We start from the raw sequence: 23,723 nt of genomic DNA on the forward strand, positions 1-23,723 counted from the left end.
TGGCTCTATTCCTGGAATGGGAGACAGTTACATCACAATCCCCGGACCCCGTCCACTTTAAGGGATGGCCATTTGCCTCGGTGGAAACATCATCCGCCCCCCTTCTCCGGGATAAGGCACACTCCGGTGCCTGCTACCCGAGAGAAGGCGGAATTCCTCCGTGCCGAGGTCGACGCACTTCTTATGAAAGCTGCGATCGAACCGGGTCCTGAGGGACAGGAAAGCGAGGGCTTCTACTCGACTTATTTCCTAATCACCAAACAGTGATCTCAGCTGTCGAGACAGGAGAATGGCTATCGTCAATAGACCTAAAATACGCCTGTCTCTACTTACCCATACACCCCGAGTTCAAGAAATACCTGAGGTTTTCTTTCGACGGGAGGTGTTATCAGTTCAGGGTCCACGGCCCCGAGGGTGTTCACCAAGCTGATGTTGATTCCTGCCCAAGTGGCCAGGTCGAAAGGTCGGTTCTGCCATCCGTACCTCGTCGACTGGTTACTAAGAACTCTATCGCAATCCCTGAGTCAGATAGCTACACAAGAAGTGATAGACATTCTGATCACTCTAGGGTGGATAGTCAATCTCAAGAAGTCAGATCTGAGCCCTACTCAGAATCTAGTCTTCCTAGGGGCGAATTTCAACACGGTGAGAGGACGTGTATCTCTGTCACAAGATATCAAGTTCCTTATGCGCAAGTCACACTGCTCGTACACCAGTTACTGGGCAACATGGCAGCGACAGCGGATATGGTCTGGCGGGCGCGCTTGAGAATGAGTCCCATTCAACAAGCACTCCGTCGACTTTGGGCGAACTCGGAAGATCTCGAGACTGTGCTCGAGACTCCGTAGTGGCTCATTACACACCTTCAGTGGTGGACCGAGGTTGGGAATCTGTCCCGGGGGCTCCCCCTCGACACTCCCGTTCCGTCTCTCACAGTTCAAACAGACGCGTCACTCTCCGGCTTCGGAGGCGTTCTGAATGATCACACTGCCTCGGGACTATGGTCCCAGCAGGAGATCAAACTGCATATCAATGTGCTAGAACTGAGAGTGGTCAGGTTGTGTTCCAACGCTTCCCGGATCTGCTTCGTGGCCAAGTGGTTCGTCTAGAGATGGACAACCAAACGGCGATGACTTACATCCGGAAGCAGGGGGGAACGGCGTCTCCGTCGCTTTTGCCAAGAGACGTTGCAGTTCCTACTATGGTGCGACTCTCATGATATCAGGGTGCTACCTGTTTATCTCCCGGGGGTGGACAACGTCCGTGCGGATGCTCTGTCTTGCAGGATCCTCGCTCCTCATGCACGAGTGGAGGCTCGACCCAGGGATATTCGGGATTTTCTCCCTGTTATACAGGTTTTTACAGGTGGATCTGTTTGCGTCTGGGGTGAATCACGGCCACCCACCTCCCCACATTCCGTCAGCATTTGACATATGGAAAGTGATTTGGGTGAGAGTTGCTCCCCCTGGCGTGAGGCGCCGTGGGGGGTGAGGCCCCGTAAGGGTGGTTGTATATCATACAAAAACGAAGTTTTTTGTGTGTTAACATTTTTTATTAAGGAAAATGGGTACAACTATGTCAAGTAGATTTTCTTGAGCAAGGAAAATGCAATAAGTTCCCCAAGGAGGATTTCATCAGAGAATTCATAACCTCTACAGGTTTGTAAAAAATTTAGATAAGGGGCTGGGGTCTCAATCACATCAACGTTTGGGTGTTGTGGAAGTTAGGTGAGGATCACTAGAAGTCTTGTTATGAAACATGGCTCAAGTTTCAGGAAATGTTGGAATAATTCATATTGAAATCAAAGCATTTTCCAATCAGTTGAGATATAATCTTAGTGTCTAATAGACCACCTATTATTCGTCATGATTGTGTCAGGTCACATTGAAGGTTATTTGCTCATGAGATGACCTTTAAATAGTTTCATTCAGGAAGTATTGTCAGTGTGGTATGGAGCCTTCATCTTCCAGGGGCAAGGGAGTAAACTTACTCTAAAACGCTAATTTTTTTTACTTATCCTGCATTACTCCGTATTTCATTTACTGCTGTCCTTTGACAGAGAGACGAACTGTGCGAGATCCGGCTGCTGAAGAAAGTTGTCCCAACCAGTACAGGAAGCAGCGCCCTCTCTGACCCGGAAGTCATGACGTCACATCAAAACTCATAACTGCTTTGTCACCTCCACAGACGGACATACTTTGTATCCCTTGTGGAAATTAAAGCTTATTGTTTCTATATTTTGCGTGTTTCTACATTTATCGTATGCTGCTACATTGTTACCTGTTTATGGGCTGTTACCTTTAGGGTCTTCCCCATTCGTAATTTGTAACGTTTATCGCTTGTTTGTGGCTCTAGTCACAGTAATTTACGGGCGTAATCTTGTTCCCGCCATTTTGTTTCTTTCCCGCCTTTTTTGCCATTCACCATGTGGCCACGTAATTTCGTGTTCTGCGATTTGAATTCTTTCTTTGGCTTGGGTAAAACATTAAATTTATGTATTATGTTTTTGCTTAAAGCTATGCCTTAAAATTTCAATAAAATACAAAGTTTTTGAGTTATATTATGCTTCACGTACTTTGTGGTTTTGCCACAAAGTTTTGTTTTGCTTAAATTCCAGATTTTCTGCCTCACTGCACTTGTTGCCGCGGGAACAAATCTGGTCGGGGCCGCCCCTTCTGCCTTACGATGCCCTGTACTTTCACAACGCAGTGCCAATGTTGCAGTCCTTTATCGCTGTGCTCCTTCAACTCGATACGAGTATCCAGGACACACCCCACTCAAAGTGCGCGTCAACCGCCTGATATGGCTTATCCCTAACTCGGAGACTGAGGTCTTTCTTAACCACTCTTGCCGTCACCTTTATCTACAACATCGTCCCCTCCCGTGAAGCCTGTTACGGGACTTGTCTTCTATCTCCTCAGCCATCTACGTTGACAGCAGCGGCGGCGTCAGAGTATCTCAGCCGAGGTTCTCAGCGCCTCCGGCGCTACCAACACCACCAGCGCTCCAAAAGCAACACCGCCCTGCGCCTCAAGCTCTCCGGCGCTGCCCGGCGCCTCTGCCGCCGCTAATATCTCAAGCTCTCCAGGGCCTCTGGCGCTTCCGGCGCTCCCAGCGCCTCTGACGCTGCTGATGGCTCAAGCTCTCCGGCGCCTCAAGCGTTTAGATCAACAAGCTGAGTATCTCAACTGATCTTCTGCTTTGGCATAAGGGGTGCCATCGGCAATTGCCTCTCTCTGACAGCAGCAGCGGCGGCGGCGGCGCTTCCATCGTCTGAGTATCTCAGCCGAGGTTCCCAGCACCTCCGGTGCTACCAACACCACCAGCACTCCCAAAAGCAACACCACCTACGCCTCCGGCGCCTCAAGCTGAGTATCTCAACTGATATTCTTATATTCTGCTTCGGCTTAAATGGCGCCATCGGCAATTGCCTCTCCGGCGCCACTGACATTTGCTTCTATTACTGACATCTCATAGATCTTCACACGGCGAAGCAAGGCGAAACTACGTCTTTCAATTGTTGCTGCTCCTGTTGCTGCTCTACCGTACGTCTTCGGGATCGTGACTATCTTTCAACTGCCTGGAAGGAATCTTTCAACCAATAGACATTTGGTCTGATTCAACTTGTCCACTGGCGACGTTCTCCTTAACCCCGTCGTTTAAAGCGCCATGTTTTCGGAGAGATGACCTGCGGGTTTCAATCAAAACAGAGCTTCTGGTGTACAGCGTCTGTTTCAGAACTGGTAGATCTTCACTATTCAGGCTCATCAAGCCTGTTTGACCCCTTTGTCATAGGCTACCGGGTACCCACTTCTCGGGATCATAGTTGACTGGTCTCGTATATCAGGGTGTATCATCTCTTCCATTTTCTACTTAGTCCTATGACCATTCCATTGACTCCTGTTGACTACTTGCCTAGTATCATGTTGTTGTCCTTCATCGTCACCTCCATATAAGAACAGGAGTGCTAATACGACGCTCAGGGGATGGAAACGATCATGTTACTTCGTGCAGTACGGTGCGATCTACCCAAACCACAGTTTTACAGATTACCTCAATTCTCTTATGTACACATTGCCTGGACTTCCAACTACCAAGTTATGTCGATGCCTCGGCGGTCGATTGTGGAGCTGGTTTATTTCGTCTATATGGGGTTTGGTTCGCAGGCGAGCACACCTCTCCACGTATTGTCCCGGCGCTACACGATTGGAGAGCCCTGTTGCTCACTTTTCAACCTTGCAGTCTTGTAGGCGACCTCATTTACCATGACTTCCCGCTCTTCCACTGTGACTTCCACCTTGTCAGTGGCTAGTGTTCTGGGATTGCCCACACCAGCCCACGTTGTGACCAACTGTGATCCGGATATCAACACCATTGGCACAGCAACAACCTCGAGATAAAAGCTGCTTATCCAGGACGTCACTTGCTGGCAGAGAATTCTCGGTAACGCCCTGTTGATCATGTCCATTGACAACATCACCATGGTGTGGTGTCTGAGGAACCAGGGTACTCTCCACTCTCCATCCCTGCTAAACCAGGGATGCTTCCTCGACTTGGTGGTCAGCCTGGACCTGTACTTTAAGAAAAAGGAGTTCGTCTTGCACTCACCAGGTTGAGAGCATGTTCTGGCACAGGCTCTGTCCAGGCCTAACTAGGTGGCTCCCACCGAATGGAAGCTCCATCCAGAGGTCTTCGCCAGACTATGTCAAACAATCGATACACCAAACATCGATCTGTTCGCCACATTTTTTAACTGCCAGCTGTCGCCTTACATTTCACCGGTGCAGGATCCTGCCGCTGTTGCATTCGACGCCTTCAGTTTTTCCTGGGAAGGATTACATGCGTACGCTTTTCCGCCTCTGGTTCCCTCTCCCACAGTTCTTCAAAGATCCAGGCCACTTGGCATCTGACACTGATTTTGGTCGCGTCTTGGTGGCCGGCCAGAAGTTATCGACCTCCGAAACATCGCCAGAGACAACCGCTGGAATTTCCGGTGTGGTCCAACTCTCTGTTCCATCTACACAGTCGGTTGCCACACCCTATAACCTGAACGGTTTCGTCTGCACGCCTGCCACATCTGCAGAAAGCCCCATTAGCCAAGGGCTATTCGGCTAGAGCAGCCAAGGCTATTGCTACAGCCCACCGTCCATCTACATGGGGACTGTATGATGATAAATGATGCTCATTCCAGGTATTCTGTTCAGACAAACACCAGGATCCGATGACAGCGTCACCCCAGTTCCTGGCTCAGTTCCTTCTGTACTTGCGCAGCACCCATGAAGGGCCGTTGAAGGGCTCTACCATGTCCACATACCTGGTCGCCATCAACTCCATTCTTGCCATCCTGGACGAAAGGAGAATGACGAAAATTCCCGAACTACAGGCCTGGCTGCGCTTGTTCCGTCTTGAAGACCAGAAGGCGAAGTTCAGACTGCCTGCGTTTGATCTGAATGTGGTCTTAAACGCTCTTCGGACGGCTCCCTTCGAACCACTCCACACGTCTTCCTTCTACGACCTAAGGAAAAAGACGGTGTTTCTACTGGTTTTGGCTACTGCCACTCGGGTCAATGAGCTCCACACCCTAGATGTCCTCCATATCCGGTTCGAACGCGGTACACAGGGCGCCGTTCATCACGGACCGTGCTAGGACTTCATCGTAAAGAATCAACTCCAAGGACAGCCTGATAGATCATTCATTACCCCCTACCCCCTCATCCATTGTGGGTGTCGAGGATGAGGAGGAGCGTTATTATGCCTAGTAAGGGCACTGAAGGTTTTCTTTGACGATCTAAAACCTGCCACAAGTCTAGGAAACACCTTTTTTCTGCCAGGAATGGTAGTAGATGTTGACGCTAACGCCAACGCCGCTGATTCTCCGACACCCCGTGCAGTGCCTGTCGACCTCTCCAGTGTTCCTCACCTCCAACGAAGAGGGCTCTGCATTTTGCATTAGCTCTTGAATGGTCGTAGATATTGCCGCTGACGCCGCTGATTTTTCGATACCCCGAGCGGGGCCCGTCAAACTCTCTGGTGTTGATCCCTCAGATTAGAGGGCTCTACTGCGTTTCACTTTCGCTCTTAGGTAAGTTCTAGTTTTTGGCCTACCAGCCTCATTCTATTTCGGTTACCTATTTGGGTGTTTCCTTTTTGCATCAACTCTTGTTTCCTGAAGACAGGAATGGTCGTAGATGTCATCACTTGTATGCAGTGCGGATTCATCAGACCTTGACGAGGGTTTATTATGGATCACATCTGAAGTTATGCCAACCGGCCATGCTGTCTGATAAAGATGCAATACGGAGTAATGCAGGATAAGTTAAAAAAATTAGTAAAATATTTTTTACATTTGCATACTTATCCTGCATTACGAAGTCTAAGTGCCCTCCCTTTGCTACTGCCTCCCCACGAAGTTGAAGATGTTATGTTTAAAGCAGTTATGTGTTTTGATGTGACGTCATGACTTCCGGGTCATGTGCCGACTGTGAGAGGGCGCTGCTTCCTGTACTGGTTGGGAAAACTTTCTTCAGCAGCTGGATCTCACAGAGTTTGTCTTTCTGTCAAAGAGAGCAGTAAAGCAATATGGAGTAATGCAGGATAAGCATACAACTGTAAAAAATATTTAGATTTTACCAAGTTTCCACCCTTGCTGAACGAGGCTGGACTTCCGTGGCTCGATTACAGCAAGCATGGGTTGCTGAAGACCTATTCTACCCTGGACCTTCATGGGTTTCAGATGATTGCACAGCAAGTGTAAAGTCCATTGGGCGTCGACAGATATTTTCCAAATCTTTTCATGAGGCGACTTACGGGATCGGGTGGTCAGGCTCGCTGACTTGGTTGATGCATGTCATCAATCCCAATTGTGTGGATCGATGCTCATGATGTCAATCACTGGATTGTCTGGTCCAGACTCGATTATTTACAGACCGCCGTCATATAGCTGCAACATTGCCGAGTGCGGCGTTAAACAAGAAACCAACCAAACCCAAACCAAGCAATCATCTGAAATCTGCACTGAAGTTTACAAACCAGATGTCGATTTCATTACGCGATTTTAATTTGTCTATGCATAGACTCGTTAGTCCAGCCAAAATGTAACTATAATACCAGGCAAGGAATGAAACTGGACTTTTATAGTCAGTTAACTCCCTTGCCTCGGGAAGATGTCATATGTGCAACAGCACCTTATGTTGCATGTGTTTGGATTACATTGAAGATCAAGGATTCGAAGTTTGAAGTAGAAAGTCTGTGTGGGCAGCTCAATATCTAGCACATTCATAAATGGAACTTGACGTGATTTCATGTACGGTATCTCTTGGGTGGGAAAGTATTTTGAAAATTCTTGCCTACTTCCAAATAAAGGTCATCACCACCAGAAGTCCTTATTCACTTTCCTTCTTCACTTTGATTATATAACACAGAACCCAAACAGGCCTCTTCTACATCTGCCGTGCCCGTTGCCTTTGGTTTCCAATCAGAGTTATCTGCTCTTGATCCCACCTGCCTGAACAGGCGCCTTGAATCTCCCTGGCTTTGGTGAGGGTTTAGGCATCCTGGTTATCATCGTCACCAAGACTGTCCCCGCTGACAATTATGCCTCCTCGCTTGTCCACAGGTGCAGGGGCCGGTGCCTACTTATATAAGGGGCCGACTCCCTTCCTAGGATTGGCATCTTTCCTTGGATCAGTGCTGAAGCAACCTGGGAGTGACGTCTGCTTGGGTACTGACAAAATGCCTAGAACTATGCAGTTCTCCAGCATCCCATTCACCTTCTAGTGTGGGATCGAATGTTTTGCAGAGACAACATCCTCAGATGGGCGTTGTGGCATATGGATGTCAGGTTCCTCCGCACTGTGGATGGGCAATTCTATTGTAGACTTCAATGACTTTTATGCCTGTCACCACTCCATTACCAATGGTTAGGTAAGCTGGTTCCAGTCATTGCTACACTTTCCACAGCTCTCCAACAACATCGGCGTCTGTAGCAATGGTGCCTAAGGGCTGGGGCTACGCTCCCTTGACAACTTTTGTGTGTTTGGCATCTCTTTTGGTGACTTTCAAACCGGTGATGTCTTCACACATTCCAGTAGTGCAATGTGCTCTCACCGGAGGAATCCCCTGCAAATTACAGTCAGAGAAAGGAGAGTAAAAAAGGATGTTTCAACAATATCTAAGTGACTATTTATTTAATAAATTACTTGTTGCAAGTGCTGGACAATTAAGGTCCGCTGTTGCCAGTTGTGGCAGACACTATGACTCCTTTGGCAGATTAAGGACTGGGTATCACTTAACTAGGATTGCTGACATAAGTGCAGGATGTCTTCTGCGTCACTAGCTCTCAGTTTCAGGTGTGTCAGGCAAGACTGCACAGCAACAGCCTAGAGGTCTTGCCTTGATACTGGCGCTAGATCACAATAAATCACTGGAAACAACTGTGTGCACCATTTTGGATTTCAAATAGTGCCATGTTGGGGGTCAATTTCACGTTGCCAGGTTGAAGCCAACTCTTTACCTTTGGCACTATCACAAATAATTAGTGCTTGTTTACCAAGTGATTTGCATCCGATTGTTCACCTTTATGAGCATGTGCAGGCAGTAACCGTTTTCTCCACGAAACTTGAAACTTGAAACAAAATTGTACTGACTTTTCTCAAGTGAAGTTTTGAAAAAAACGACACAGCAAAAGATGTGGTGTTGCCAAAATTTATCACAAATATTGGGGGGGAAGGGAATGAAGAAATGTCCGTTATTAATTGGAGCATTATTAAGTTACACCTCCTGATGTATTGAGTGTAAATATTTTTCAGATGTTTGGACAAAACTGGAGACACTGAATCTTTCCAGAAATCAACTGATTGCAATGCCAGTAAGTAGTAGCTGGTTCTATATCAAGCCACCCACGAGTTATCACCAATTCCTTCCCAATTTATTTCTTAAATATTCGGAAATTAAAGTGGCCACTGTTCAGGTATTTCTGCATTTAAATTCTCTCAAAATTCCTATTTTGGGCTTGGTAAACATCCCTGATATTAGCTGACTGAGGAAGCAGAACGTTGGTTTGTATATTTATCATATGATGACATCATTTCTTGTGCTTATCATTAGAGAAATGATTTTCCTCAGAACGTATGTACAGGAAACTATGGTTATAATGAACTCAAAGAGACCACTAAATTTAGTTCGTTATAACCATAGTTTGTTGTAAGCATTCGTCTGAATTTCCTCTGTATTTGTCACATTTAAAGGCTATTGCCTAATCACTATTTTACTCTTGTTAATTGAGGGTGTTAATTTGGGACAAGGTGTCAGTACTTAGTCCAGTTAATCACTTGCCTTCAATTGTTTATTGCTGTTTTGAAGAGCCACACGTGGCCGTGGATATTTTCTCAGGGTTCAGCTCAGCTCAGCTCAGAGATTTACAGTCCGTTATAAACAAAGTTATTGTCGTTGACAGAGTACATGTGGGACCACAAAATGAGTTCACTATATCTGTTATTTTGTTGCAAGCATGTTCGTTTTATCCATCAATTTTATATGATAAAATATACAGCCAATGCCCAGGACCAAAGAAATAGTGCATTATATCTGCTTTGTTATAAGCGTGTTTGTTATAAACATTGTTTACTGTATATTTAAGTAACTGTTGTACATTGCAATAATTTTCTACAACAGTACATTTATTCTTGCAGATTTATGAAAAAAGTAGAAATATATTTCACCTGAAGGAATTTGATATACTTTATTTTACTGTGCAAAAAGTACTCAAAGAAAACTGTATCTCAAAGGGGGTGCATTATGCTTTGGCGTGCAATTTTGTCAAGAAAATACGGCACTTGTTTCATAGTATTTGTTTATACTTTTGTCTTCAGTATATATGCAGAAAATATTTGTATAGCAATTGCCGACAGCAAATTTTGTCGAGTAGCTGTTGAATACATATCAGGTGAGCTACGATGCCAGATATGATATGATAATAATAATTTTGTGCACACAATAACAAGGGGTCTGCAATAACTGGCCCCTGACTGTAGTTGGTCGCTGGCCAGTTGGCATTCAAAGATATGTGACATCAGATTGTTCATAATCTTGTTAGCTCACTGGGTCCAAAGGACCAAGATGAGCTTATGTTATGCCGTTTGTTGTCCGTCTGTCAACAATTTTTTCAAATGACTTCTTCTTCTGAACCACTAATTGGAAATTAACAAAATTTGACTGGAAGCATCCCTAGGCGATGGGGATTAAAAATTATACAAATGGTGGGGCTGACCCCACAAAGGGCGGGACCAAGTAGGGGTAATTTGGCTTTATTGCTTTAAACGACTTCTTCTCTGGAACTAAGAGATAGATATCAACCATATTTGGTTGGAAGCATTCTCGGGGCCAAATAGGGTAAATTTGGCTTTATTGCTTTAAACAACTTCTTCTCTGGAACTAAGACATAGATATCATCCATATATGGTTGGTAGCATTCTCGGGGCCAAATAGGGGTAATTTGGCTATATCCCTCTAAGCGACTTTTTCTCTGGAACTAAGAGGTAGACATCAACCATGTTTTGTTGGAAGTATTCTCAGGTGATGGGAATTCACAATTGTACAAATGAAGGGGCTGAGGGGCGGGGCCAAAAAGTGTTTATATCTTGAAAACAGTTAAGATCCCCACCATATAACTATATGTACAATTGAGAGTATAATGAGAGGAATGCACATATGCTACCAGGACTGGCCGTTCTGTTCATCTGTCTGGCACTCCAAAAGGAGTTAGAACCTTGACCATAACATGCAAACTGATATTATCCCCACCCTATAATAAACAGATACATTGTATACATTTGTTTGTTATGAGGAGAATAATACATCAATGCCAATAGGATTTGCCCTGGGGTCCAGCCTTGCCTCTGGAAACTTAGATCCTGGATCACATGGAAACGGTTCAGATCTTTATGCTACATTTGTATCTAGAGAAGTACACATTCATGCTGTCAGATTTGCCATCCACCCCTTTTAAATGCAGACAGTCAAAATTACGAAATATTTGCAGTATTATATACATGTACAATGCAAATGTATATTTTGTCATGATCGGTAAATATCCAGGTGAGCTATACAGGCCCTATGGCCCTCTTGCTGCTTTTAGAATATGTAAGTTTATGTGTTTTAGACATCTCTTCACAAGCTTGTGTCACTGCGAAAACTGTATGTGAACAGTAACCAACTTGACTTTGATGGAATTCCCCCTAATGTTGGTAAACTACACGACCTGGAAATATTCAGTGCAGCTGACAACAACCTGGAGATGATACCTGAGGGTTTGTGCAGGTATGTACGGACAACACAACTGAACTGTCTGTTGCGATAAGGAGGGGACAATACCTGAACACATAATTTGTTCATTTGGTTTGCCCCATGGGGTACGCTGGGTTTGAATTGGACCCCAACAATTGGACCCCTTTGTTGGTTGTCGTGTTCAAGCTCAGTAGATAGTGACCCTATGGCGTGAATCATTGGTTATGATCAGGGATTTTTTCAGGATTCCAAACTTCTTCTTTTTTCAAATATTTTTATTCAAATTCTTAGTTATGGGATAAGGTTAATTAAAGTTGTTTTATTTCAATTAAGAAATGTAAGTGAAAATTAGATAGTTTGACAATATAGAGCAATGGGATAAGACATATGTTAGACTCATTTAATTTTTTTATTTTTTAATTTTTTATTTAGACTCATTTCATAGCTATTGTATATATTGGAAGCTTAAGTTTAATCCTACCAGAAGTTAATAGAACAAGCAACGAAATCTATGTTCTATGTTTTATGCCAAGCACAGAAATTCAATTTGTCACTTAAATGTCAACTTCAGCTTTTTGACAGTATGGTCATACCAGTTCATCTATTCCAAACTTGGCAGGCCTCCAAACCTCATCATTCCAAAGGACATAAAAAAATGGTACTTGTTGTTACCCTGCACAGCTCTCTGCTTTCAGGGGGTAAAACAAGAATTGGTTGGCTTTGAGTCGGTATACTGTGTCTGATTAGGGTATTTGTTAAACTGCGACATTGTATCTCAGTAGGCTAGCACTATAAAACAAGTATAAGTCCTGGCTAGAGCAAGCAGACACACACATGTACATACTTGTTGCAATGTAAGTGCAGGTTGATGAATATTTTCATAACCCTATGGTGTAAATCGATGCTCATGATGTCAATCACTGGATTGTCTGATCCAGACTCGACTATTTACAGGCTGGAATATTGCTGAGTGTGGCATGTAAACAAATCCGTACTGAATTAAGCAAGTTAGTCCTGTTATTACGCTATCTGGCCATATAGAAAGTGTTCATTGTGTACCAGGACTTACATTTATAATCCATTATATTATGTTTATCCAAAGTTTCAATCAATTTTGTAAAACGTATTTCCAAATGTTTTGCAGATGTGGCAAGTTAAAGAAGTTGATCCTGAACAAGAATCGACTCATTACACTTCCAGATATACTACATTTACTTCCTGAACTCGAGGTAGGTGTTCCCAATTGCAACCCTACACTGTTTACTTCCTGAACTTGAGGTAGGTGGTCCTAATTGCAACCCTACACTGTTTACTTCCTGAACTCGAGGTAGGTGGTCCTAATTGCAACCCTACACTGTTTACTTCCTGAACTCAAGGTAGGTGGTCCTAATTGCAACCCTACACTGTTTACTTCCTGAACTCGAGGTAGGTGTTCCGAATTGCAACCCTACACTGTTTACTTCCTGAACTCGAGGTAGGTGGTCCTAATTGCAACCCTACACTGTTTACTTCCTGAACTTGAGGTAGGTGGTCCTAATTGGAACCCTACACTGTTTACTTCCTGAACTTGTGTTAGGTTCTTCTGCTTCCAACCCTGCAACATTTCCTAATTACTGCTACTGCCTTTACTTGTATGTTAGTGGTTCTGTCCAGTGATAATTAATACACTGACTTCTCTTGTTTGCAGACTTTAGATGTGAGAGAAAATCCTGACCTAGTGATGCCACCCAAGCCAGCAGAACTGCGGAAGGCTGCTGAATATTACAATATTGACTTTTCCCTCAACAACCAGCTGCGACTGGCCGGGGCGGCACCACAGCCGGCAGCTGGAGAACAGTCCACTCGTGAGTGTCAGCCACTGAGTACTTTTGTCTATAGTCCTGCTACAAATTCATATTGTCCACACTATTTGACTGATTAGTTGAACTAGTCATATGTGAACACAGGTCTTGATGAGGTAAACTGGTCACTATTAAAGAGGTCAAAGGCTATGCAGTAATAAACTGGTAGAAGCTGGTTTCAAAGCACAAACATATGATAGTATGTCCAAATTGGTCTTTAAAACAGTCAAAAAGGAAAATAATTGACAGCCAGCATAACTTAAAGTCATTTAAATGCCATCAGAAAGTTGTGTTAAGGCTGCTATGAGACTTTAGTTTCTCATATTCCATAAGGTAGCATGATAGATGTGATGGATGTGATGGAGATTTAACAAACTGGTTGAAGATACAACAAAATATGTTGATACATATTGCAGCGCACAAGGACCCAATAGCAAGGAAACTGAGGTTACGGCGGCGGCGGGATGGTCAGGAGAGTGAGAAGGTGTTGAAGGTGAGTAGGTGGTGGCAGTGGTGTGATCAGGAGAGTGAGGTGGTGGCAGTGGTGTGATCAGGAGAGTTAGGTGGTGGCAGTGGTGTGATCAGGAGAGTTAGGTGGTGGCAGTGGTGTGATCAGGAGAGTGGGGTGTTGACAGTGGTGTGACCAGGAGAGTGGGGTGTTGACAGTGGTGTGATCAGGAGAGTAAGGTGGTGGCAGTGGTGTGATCAGGAGAGTGAGGTGTTGACACTGGTGTGACCAGGAGAGTGAGGTGGTGGCAGTGGTGTGACCAGGAGAGTGAGGTGTTGACACTGGTGTGACCAGGAGAGTGAGGTGGTGGCAGTGGTGTGATCAGGAGAGTGGGGTGTTGACAGTGGTGTGAGCGGGAGAGTGAGGTGTTGACAGTGGTGTGATCAGGAGAGTGGGGTGTTGACAGTGGTGTGACCAGGAGAGTGGGGTGTTGACAGTGGTGTGTTCAGGAGAGTAAGGTGGTGGCAGTGGTGTGATCAGGAGAGTGAGGTGTTGACACTGGTGTGACCAGGAGAGTGAGGTGGTGGCAGTGGTGTGACCAGGAGAGTGAGATGGTGGCAGTGGTGTGATCAGGAGAGTGGGGTGTTGACAGTGGTGTGAGCGGGAGAGTGAGGTGTTGACAGTGGTGTGATCAGGAGAGTGGGGTGTTGACACTGGTGTGACCAGGAGAGTGAGGTGTTGACAGTGGTGTGATCAGGAGAGTTGGGTGTTGACAGTGGTGTGACCGGGAGAGTGAGGTTTTGACAGTGGTGTGATCAGGAGAGTGGGGTGTTGACAGTGGTGTGATCAGGAGAGTTGGGTGTTGACAGTGGTGTGACCGGGAGAGTGAGGTTTTGACAGTGGTGTGATCAGGAGAGTGAGGTGTTGACACTGGTGTGACCAGGAGAGTGAGGTGGTGGCAGTGGTGTGACCAGGAGAGTGAGGTGTTGACACTGGTGTGACCAGGAGAGTGAGGTGGTGGCAGTGGTGTGATCAGGAGAGTGGGGTGTTGACAGTGGTGTGAGCGGGAGAGTGAGGTGTTGACAGTGGTGTGATCAGGAGAGTGGGGTGTTGACAGTGGTGTGACCAGGAGAGTGGGGTGTTGACAGTGGTGTGTTCAGGAGAGTAAGGTGGTGGCAGTGGTGTGATCAGGAGAGTGAGGTGTTGACACTGGTGTGACCAGGAGAGTGAGGTGGTGGCAGTGGTGTGACCAGGAGAGTGAGATGGTGGCAGTGGTGTGATCAGGAGAGTGGGGTGTTGACAGTGGTGTGAGCGGGAGAGTGAGGTGTTGACAGTGGTGTGATCAGGAGAGTGGGGTGTTGACACTGGTGTGACCAGGAGAGTGAGGTGTTGACAGTGGTGTGATCAGGAGAGTTGGGTGTTGACAGTGGTGTGACCGGGAGAGTGAGGTTTTGACAGTGGTGTGATCAGGAGAGTGTCGTGTTGACAGTGGTGTGACCGGGAGAGTGAGGTTTTGACAGTGGTGTGATCAGGACATTGGGGTGTTGACAGTGGTGTGATCAGGAGTGTGATCAGGAGAATGGGGTGTTGACAGTGGTGTGACCAGGAGAGTGAGGTGGTGGCAGTGGTGTGATCAGGAGAGTGGGGTGTTGACAGTGGTGTGACCAGGAGAGTGAGGTTTTGACAGTGTTGTGATCAGGAGAGTGGGGTGTTGACAGTGGTGTGATCAGGAGAGTGGGGTGTTGACAGTGGTGTGATCAGGAGTGTGATCAGGAGAGTGGGGTGTTGACAGTGGTGTGACCAGGAGAGTGAGGTGTTGACAGTGGTGTGACCAGTAGAGTGAAGTGGTGGCAGTGGTGTGATCAGGAGAGTGGGGTGTTGACAGTGGTGTGACCAGGAGAGTGAGGTGTTGACAGTAGTGTGACCAGTAGAGTGAGGTGGTGGCAGTGGTGTGATCAGGAGAGTTGGGTGTTGACAGTGGTGTGATCAGGAGAGTGGGGTGTTGACAGTCGTGTGACCAGGAGAGTGGGGTGTTGACATCGGTGTGATCAGGAGTGTGATCAGGAGAATGGGGTGTTGACAGTGGTGTGACCAGGAGAGTGAGGTGTTGACATTGGTGTGATCAGGAGAGTGGGGTGTTGACACTGGTGTGACCAGGAGAGTGGGGTGTTGACAGTGGTGTGACCAGGAGAGTGGGGTGTTGACAGTGGTGTGATCAGGAGAGTGGGGTGTTGACAGTGGTGTGACCAGGAGAGTGGGGTGTTGACTGAGGTGATCAGGAGAGTGGGGTGTTGACAGTTGTGTGACCAGGAGAGTGGGGTGTTGACATCGGTGTGATCAGGAGAGTGGGGTGTTGACTGAGGTGACCAGGAGAGTTAGGTGTTGACAGTGGTGTTATCAGGGGAGTTTGGTGATGACAGTGGTGTGATCAGGGGGAATTGGTAGAATCGAGATTGGCATTGTTATTTGGCTTTTTGTTTTAGGAGATTGGTATGGTTTGTTATAGGTAATTTGTGTAAAAAAATATATACATTTGAATCGGAACAACATGACTATGATCAAACCTCTATTCTTTAATGTGCTTTGAGTGGCGTTGAATGAGTTCATTAATTGCAGGGAATGAGGGAGGTTGCCAAGGAGAAAGCTGCCCATGAAAATTCAAAGGATGAAATAGAGAGAGAACCTGTCAAGTAAGATATAGCTTCATTGTTTACCTGGAGTTTAATAGCAGACACATTCCCATTTCTTTTACGTGTGTTTTGGCTTACCCTTTTTGCCCTCCGGAAATATGACTAAGGTGAAGGCCTGGCACATCTATTACTTTGTTCAGATTTGTTGAGTGTTTCAACTGAGTCAAATATTGCTGAAGCATTTGGGGCTTGTTAAATATTCATTGAGGAAAATGTTGAGAAGGCCTCTTATGACACTGCTCAAAAGGAGTACCACAAACCTATTTTAGCACTGTGACAGTTTGTGTGGAACAGGCTGAGATCAGACCAGTGTTTACATGACATTGCAGGTATTGCGTATATGGTCCCGATGGGTATGTATTGATGTTGTTGTCAGAGTTTACATGGTATATGTTTCATATTGTTGGACACTCCTAATGAAGTAGAAAAGTTGATGTTCTCTAATATTGCTAAAGGTTCCACAGTTTGTTGTTCTGATATCCATCACATTAACACCAATGACTTTCTCACACTTACAGTGGATGTGTTATGAGGAAGACTTATAGCAGATGTGTTATGAGGAAGACTTATAGCAGATGTTGCTGAGGAAGACTTATAGCAGATGTGTTATGAGGAACACTTACAGCAGATGTGTTATGAGGAACACTTATAGCAGATGTGTTATGAGGAACTCTTATAGCAGATGTGTTATGAGGAAGACTTATAGCAGATGTGTTATGAGGAACACTTACAGCAGATGTGTTATGAGGAACACTTATAGCAGATGTGTTATGAGGAACACTTACAGCAGATGTGTTATGAGGAACACTTATAGCAGATGTGTTATGAGGAAGACTTATAGCAGATGTGTTATGAGGAACACTTACAGCAGATGTGTTATGAGGAACACTTACAGCGGATGTGTTATGAGGAACACTTATAGCAGATGTGTTATGAGGAACACTTATAGCAGATGTGTTATGAGGAACACTTATAGCAGATGTGTTATGAGGAACACTTACAGCAGATGGCACTTTTTGCCAATGTGTTGCAATGAAAAGGAGGAACAATGATTATGGGAGGGGTTGCACTTTTAACAGAAATGACATAACAACTAATATTTGTAGCATATATAATGTTAGGAGAACCAGTTGTTGCTGGTGTATGATGTGAGGAACAGATGTTGCTGTTGTATGTTGTGAAGAACAGGTGTTGCTGGTATATGTTGTGAGGAACAGATGTTGCTGGTGTATGTTGTGAGGAACAGATGTTGCTGGTGTATTTTGTGAGGAACAGATGTTGCTGGTGTATGTTGTGAGGAACAGGTGTTGCTGGTGTATGATGTGAGAAACAGATGTTGCTGGTGTATGTTGTGAGGAACAGGTGTTGCTGGTGTATGTTGTGAGGAACAGATGTTGCTGGTGTATTTTGTGAGGAACAGGTGTTGCTGGTGTATGTTGCGAGGAACAGATGTTGCTGGTGTATGTTGTGAGGAACAGATGTTGCTGGTGTATGTTGTGAAGAACGGATGTTGCTGGTGTATGTTGTGAGGAACAGATGTTGCTGGTGTATGTTGTGAAGAACAGATGTTGCTGGTGTATGTTGTGAGGAACAGATGTTGCTGATGTATGTTGTGAGGAACAGATGTTGCTGGTGTATGTTGTGAGGAACAGGTGTTGCTGGTGTATGTTGTGAGGAATAGGTGTTGCTGGTGTATGTTACAAGGAACAAATGTTGCTGGTGTATGTTGTGAGGAACAGGTGTTGCTGGTGTATGATGTGAGGAACAGATGTTGCTGGTGTATGTTGTGAGGAACAGGTGTTGCTGGTGTATGTTGTGAGGAACAGATGTTGCTGGTGTATTTTGTGAGGAACAGGTGTTGCTGGTGTATGTTGCGAGGAACAGATGTTGCTGGTGTATGTTGTGAGGAACAGATGTTGCTGGTGTATGTTGTGAAGAACGGATGTTGCTGGTGTATGTTGTGAGGAACAGATGTTGCTGGTGTATATTGTGAAGAACAGATGTTGCTGGTGTATGTTGTGAGGAACAGATGTTGCTGATGTATGTTGTGAGGAACAGATGTTGCTGGTGTATGTTGTGAGGAAAAGGTGTTGCTGGTGTATGTTGTGAGGAATAGGTGTTGCTGGTGTATGTTACAAGGAACAAATGTTGCTGGTGTATGTTGTGAGGAACAGGTGTTGCTGGTGTATGTTGTGAGGAACAGATGATGCTGGTGTATGATGTGAAGAACAGATGTTGCTGGTGTATGTTGTGAGGAACAGATGTTGCTGGTGTATGTTGTGAGGAACAGATGTTGCTGGTGTATGTTGTGAGGAACAGGTGTTGCTGGTGTATGTTGTGAGGAACAGATGTTGCTGGTGTATGTTGTGAGGAACAGGTGTTGCTGGTGTATGTAGTGAGGAACAGATGAAGCAGGTGTATGTTGATTATATCTCGAATTGTAAATTATCTTATCCTAATTAGAATGAGTCCAATGCTGTTTTGCCCATGTTGCACAAAGCCTCAACAGTCATTCATCTGCACTTGCTAAAATACAAAGTCTTGGGCTATGGAACATGGAGGCAACAATAGACACATGTAAACTTGTTCATTTAGGCAGACTGTGTTGTATAAAATCATCACATAATATTATTATCCCCCACTTCATTATCAAATCCTTCATCCCTACTTCTGCATTGATTATGACAGAGATGAGTGTGCAATAAGATGGCATACTTCTCTATAAAACTTTTTACAGTTTTCAGCACATGTTGATATGAAGACTTTTTTGCTGTAGAGTTTTAACATTCACATTTATAATATTGTTAAAAAGCCACAACATAAAATGTGTGTGGCACCCATGGCAGCCTACTTCGTCGCAGTGAGTGCCAGTAAAATGACTTGTAATGTTTTTTCTTTCTCCCACCCAAATGAATTCAGCAGTAAATGTAGTAACTGGTTTTGTCAGTTTGTACTTCCATCATGTTTTTTGTGGAGAAGGTTTCATTTTTTTCTCGAACTTCATAGACATTGTGATTTGCAGCATTTTATTTTGTTTCTTTAGGATATTTTGCATTTACATGAAGTAGATGCTCCCCTGCCGCCTTTTACACCTTACAAAATTTTGAATATGTTCAAATGTGTGTGTTTGTGTGATTAAAATTCACTATTGTTGACATAATATACACTTCATTTGTTGGACAGGAGACTTGGCCATGTCAGTGGCAAACTCGTCTTTTTTTTACAATTTCCATGACAACAAGTTCCACCTTGGTTAAAAAAGGTTAGGGTTTGTTTAGATTTAATTATGTCATACATTTTGCAACAGGGGCGGGGGATTAGTGGCAAACTCTTGGATAATATCTCATCTCCAGATTATATAGTAACTCTGTAACTCACATAATCTGTGAAACACTGCATCAAAATATGACAAGTGACTAAGTTCAAAATATATATTGAAGGAGAATATCCCCCCAAAATGTTAATGGAAAATTTTTTATTGTTGATAAAGAGATGCTGAGATGGTGTAAACAAATGTCAATGAACCTGGAACTGAACCGATTCTGCTCCAGCCACAATACATTTGCTGCCACATGTTTCAATATCCTGTGTTATCCAAACACTAATTACAGATAAACAAGAAGCAGGTCTGACTTGACACATTTACTCTCGGAGGCCATGATCTTAAAAAGCCCGGATGTACAAGGATCAGTTATTGCACTGGATTATTGTGATATGATAGGGAGCTGTCATTACTCGATATTGCAACATCCCTTCTTCTTTAAGAGTCCATGAGTCCATAGGAAACTTTGGCACACACTTGATAATATCAAAATTAAACTGGCATCTAAGTCAGTTTACATTATTTTGAATTAACGTTTAGGGTAGCTTTCATATTATAAAGCTATTAAATTATGAAGGCCTTATAACTGTAAGTGAATCAAATGAGTGTCCATGACCTTACTGGTCTGTAAACATTCACTCACATTAACAGAATAGGATGACTGTTAAATGAGGCTTCAACATATAATTGTTGAACTTGAGCACCAACTATACTCTACACGGTAAAGTCTCTGAGATGTTTGGGCAACTTCACTGAACGGCCACTTCTGGTGGTAGTCGGTGGTGTAGTCTGTGCTTGCTTCATGGTGGTCGACGGTCTGTCGGTCTTCATCGGTGTCACAGGTGGAGTCACAGGAGAAGTCTTCTCATTACTCCTGCTGCTGGTAGGACTGTTAGATGGCATAAGCTTTTCTCTTGACATTAATGGCTTTCTGAATCTCTGTTCACTTTCAACTTTGACAGGTGTTTGATTCAAAGAATGTTGTTCAGCTGTTTTCCTCAAATGTCCACGGTTACGTTGGAGTATTCCTGTAGGTGTGTCTACCTCATAGCTTCTCTCGTCAAGTCTCTTTAGCACTGTTCCCTTTTTCCATACTTTGTCATTCATAGTGAATGGCTTCATCCTAACAATATCACCTTCTTCTAGTGGCGTTAAATCTTTTGCCGATTTGTCAAAGGCTGACTTCTGTTTCTGCTGTTTCAGACGAAGTCTTTCCCTTTCACCATTCACTGTTCTCGGCTTCAGCAGAGCTTCACTTGTTGGAAGGAGAGTCTTCGATCGTCTGTTCATAAGTCGTTGCACAAGACTAGAGCCGAGTCCCTGAGTTGGTGTATTTCTGTAGTCCAATATTGCCATATACTTTTGCTTTCCGTAGTAGTCTCTTTGCGGTCTTAACCCCAGACTCTGCCTTTCCATTGGCTTGACTGTTGTGAGGACTTGAGGTTAAAGCCCCATCTGCGGTAGTAACTACCGCACTCTAGTGGGCGGAGCTTATACAAGTGATTTGACAGGTCAATATGACGTCATGATAACACATACATTTCATTGGTTAATGCGTAAACGGGTGACGTCATGTAAACACCCACCCACGTGGGCCGTTTGACAACAAGGACGTAAGTTTTAATGGTAATATAAATATCTACCAAACGATTCCAAGACTTTTCAACAAACGCGTACATCTTTTGTTTCAAAACCTACCTGCCATGTCGTCTTCACATCTTCATAAAATGATACCGTGGAATGTCCACGATTTATCCAACACAGTCCAACACAAAAATTATAGTTCTAAATTTCTGGACGAGAACGAAATACGTTCGTTTGTCGTGATGCATATGGGCAGTGTAAATGAACAAGAAACATAATATGTGTTGGGGCACCAATCGTTATCCTGTGGTGTACGGTATATCTGCAGTTTATAAATAGCATTTCTCACAATATATACAGTAATCGGTGATTTCAACAATGTTTTTCTTCGTTGTGTTCGTCTTGCCTCATCTGGAATCTGGATGACAACGATCGTGTAAAAAACCCTGGTAATGGTCAAAAATATTTTCAAGTGATCAAAGTAGTTTCTTGTCGTTTTTTCATTGCCCAGTAGCAATGTATTTTGGCAAAGTCTCACTTGTCCGATGAAGCTCCTCATGCCGAAGTAACTCGATCCGTGAAACTTGGCGGGTCCCAGTGACCCAGATCCCTGTTGATTGGCATGCCAAGTGTCATTTGCATAAGGCCATCCATATTTTTTGGATGTGTTTCTCCCCCCTCAAGCCTCAACTAATCAGAGAGCGGGCGGACGAAATAAAATATAGATCTATGACTTATCAAAAAATGCCTTTCAATTATTGTGTAAGTTATTTTATGACATTTTAAAAAAGGTTCAACACTTGGTACTAGAATCTAGTCTATGAATTAATTTATGATGAAGATCGATTCCCTTTTTTCGGAAACGAATTTTTAATAAACATGGGAACAAAGATAAAGTTGACCTGGTTCTTTTATGACGGTGCAATTGTAGATCTAGTAGTATTTCTTTTATTAGATCGGTGCGCAATTTTCCACAGCGGCAGCAAAATTGAGTCACGAAGACATTATATTATTTCACTTCGGAATGGAGATAAAAATATTCAAATACGGACAGCCTCATAGACTACGATACGATGTTCAGATAAATATTTGTTCACATTAATTCTGTCATGTGCGTGAAAATGGGTTTCAACATTACTTTCATCAAGCTTACATTCAGGTCGCTGGCTACTTCAGCAGTAGTGTTTTGTCTCGAAGCTCAAAGCAACAATGTTTCTCTCAGATACATTTTTTTCTCCATCCATGACGAACATCTGTCATAATGTCAATGCCTAAACAATCTTCCGGGGCAGTTGAATTCAACAATGTAATACACACAGCCTCATTCACGGCGTCATCGCAAAGATTCCTTCCAAATACCCACCACTTGATCAGGGTTACGACCTTGGGATAAATTAATAAATTATTTTGCATTTTTAGAAAAACATTTTTTTGAATATTATTATTAAAAAATATCCTGTACATGGTATTTTTTCATTGCACTGGGTATTTCTTTTATTACTTTCTAAAACTTTTTATTTTCGCCTTTCTGAACATGCGATCTCCTAGCAACCACGCCCCATGAGCGCATCCAGTTGCTGCTTACAACTGTCAAGAACTTTGCAATTTCGCTTGTCTTCAATATGATCAACAGAACATTTTCATGTGAAGCCGAATTTGACGAAGAATTGTTCGAGATAATCAGGGAGCCTTTGGTCATTTCGATTGTGACATTGGTGACTTTATCGTGGAGAAAGTTCTAGTTCAAGATGACATCATTCCGATTCACAACTCGAATCGACAAGATGGCACCTCTCTTCCCGCCCTTGCAAGTGCAACAGAAACTTTGATAAATTCAGTGCCGATTCTTGGGATTAGTGAATCAGTGTCACAGCTAGATTTCATTTTGGAACCAGATGAAGCCGAATATGTATGTTCACACTTCTTTTGTCAACCATGCGTGACACGGCACAGGCAATCGCAGTTAGGGAATGGTGCGGCCACCATGTTGCAGAAATTCGTCGATTCGAACACATTGTTTCTGGACTGAGCTAAATAAACGAAGTGTTTGGAGAGATTGTAGATACTTGGACTTGAAGAAACGGAATTAGACCCTAAATGTTGCAGCAGATGAAGGATTGGTGTGGACAAAACGGGAAAGGGATCCCAGATTGTATTTTAAAACTTGCGCGCGAAGTTTATTCAAATACCCCGAACAAAAAATACATGGGACAAGTGTGGATCTAATGATCAAACTCAGTTTTGTGTGTGAAAATTCTGTGAAAGAAAAGGAAATTCATAATGTAAGTTGTCTTGGAATATGTGTATTGGAGTTTTCGTTTATCGTAAGTACAATATTATCCGGATACGCCTTCTGTAGGCCAAAACGTTAAGTATATTCAGTTACTTATTTACCAGTTGCTTATGTGCATTGTTATGTTGATACATGTAACATATTCATCTATTGTAGTCAAGCTGAGAAATATTCGCGCAACTTTTGGTGCTTCAAATTAGGCCCCTTCCTAAACACTAGTTGAAAAACCTCTGTAATAATTTACGTTTTATGAATATAAACT

The 23,723-nt window shown here is 43.9% G+C and overlaps 1 protein-coding gene across 4 annotated transcripts in view; it reads left to right on the plus strand.

Annotated features, from left to right (window-relative positions):
• Positions 1 to 23,723, plus strand: part of LOC124118962 (protein flightless-1 homolog) — a 141,486-nt gene that overhangs the window by 42,072 nt on the left and 75,691 nt on the right. For 3 of the 4 annotated variants that reach the window (XM_046481300.2, XM_046481302.2, XM_048387125.1), the window contains 7 exons: positions 8,808 to 8,866; positions 11,159 to 11,316; positions 12,428 to 12,512; positions 12,971 to 13,127; positions 13,541 to 13,617; positions 16,189 to 16,262; positions 16,592 to 16,615. In XM_046481300.2, the coding sequence (XP_046337256.1) occupies positions 8,808 to 8,866; positions 11,159 to 11,316; positions 12,428 to 12,512; positions 12,971 to 13,127; positions 13,541 to 13,617; positions 16,189 to 16,262; positions 16,592 to 16,615 (634 nt within the window). The remainder of the gene's footprint in view (positions 1 to 8,807; positions 8,867 to 11,158; positions 11,317 to 12,427; positions 12,513 to 12,970; positions 13,128 to 13,540; positions 13,618 to 16,188; positions 16,263 to 16,591; positions 16,616 to 23,723) is intronic. The other variant, XM_046481301.2, reaches the window with a different exon arrangement.

Source organism: Haliotis rufescens, unplaced genomic scaffold, assembly GCF_023055435.1.
Source record: "Haliotis rufescens isolate VD_foot unplaced genomic scaffold, xgHalRufe1.0.p SCAF_66, whole genome shotgun sequence".
NCBI lineage: Eukaryota > Metazoa > Mollusca > Gastropoda > Lepetellida > Haliotidae > Haliotis > Haliotis rufescens.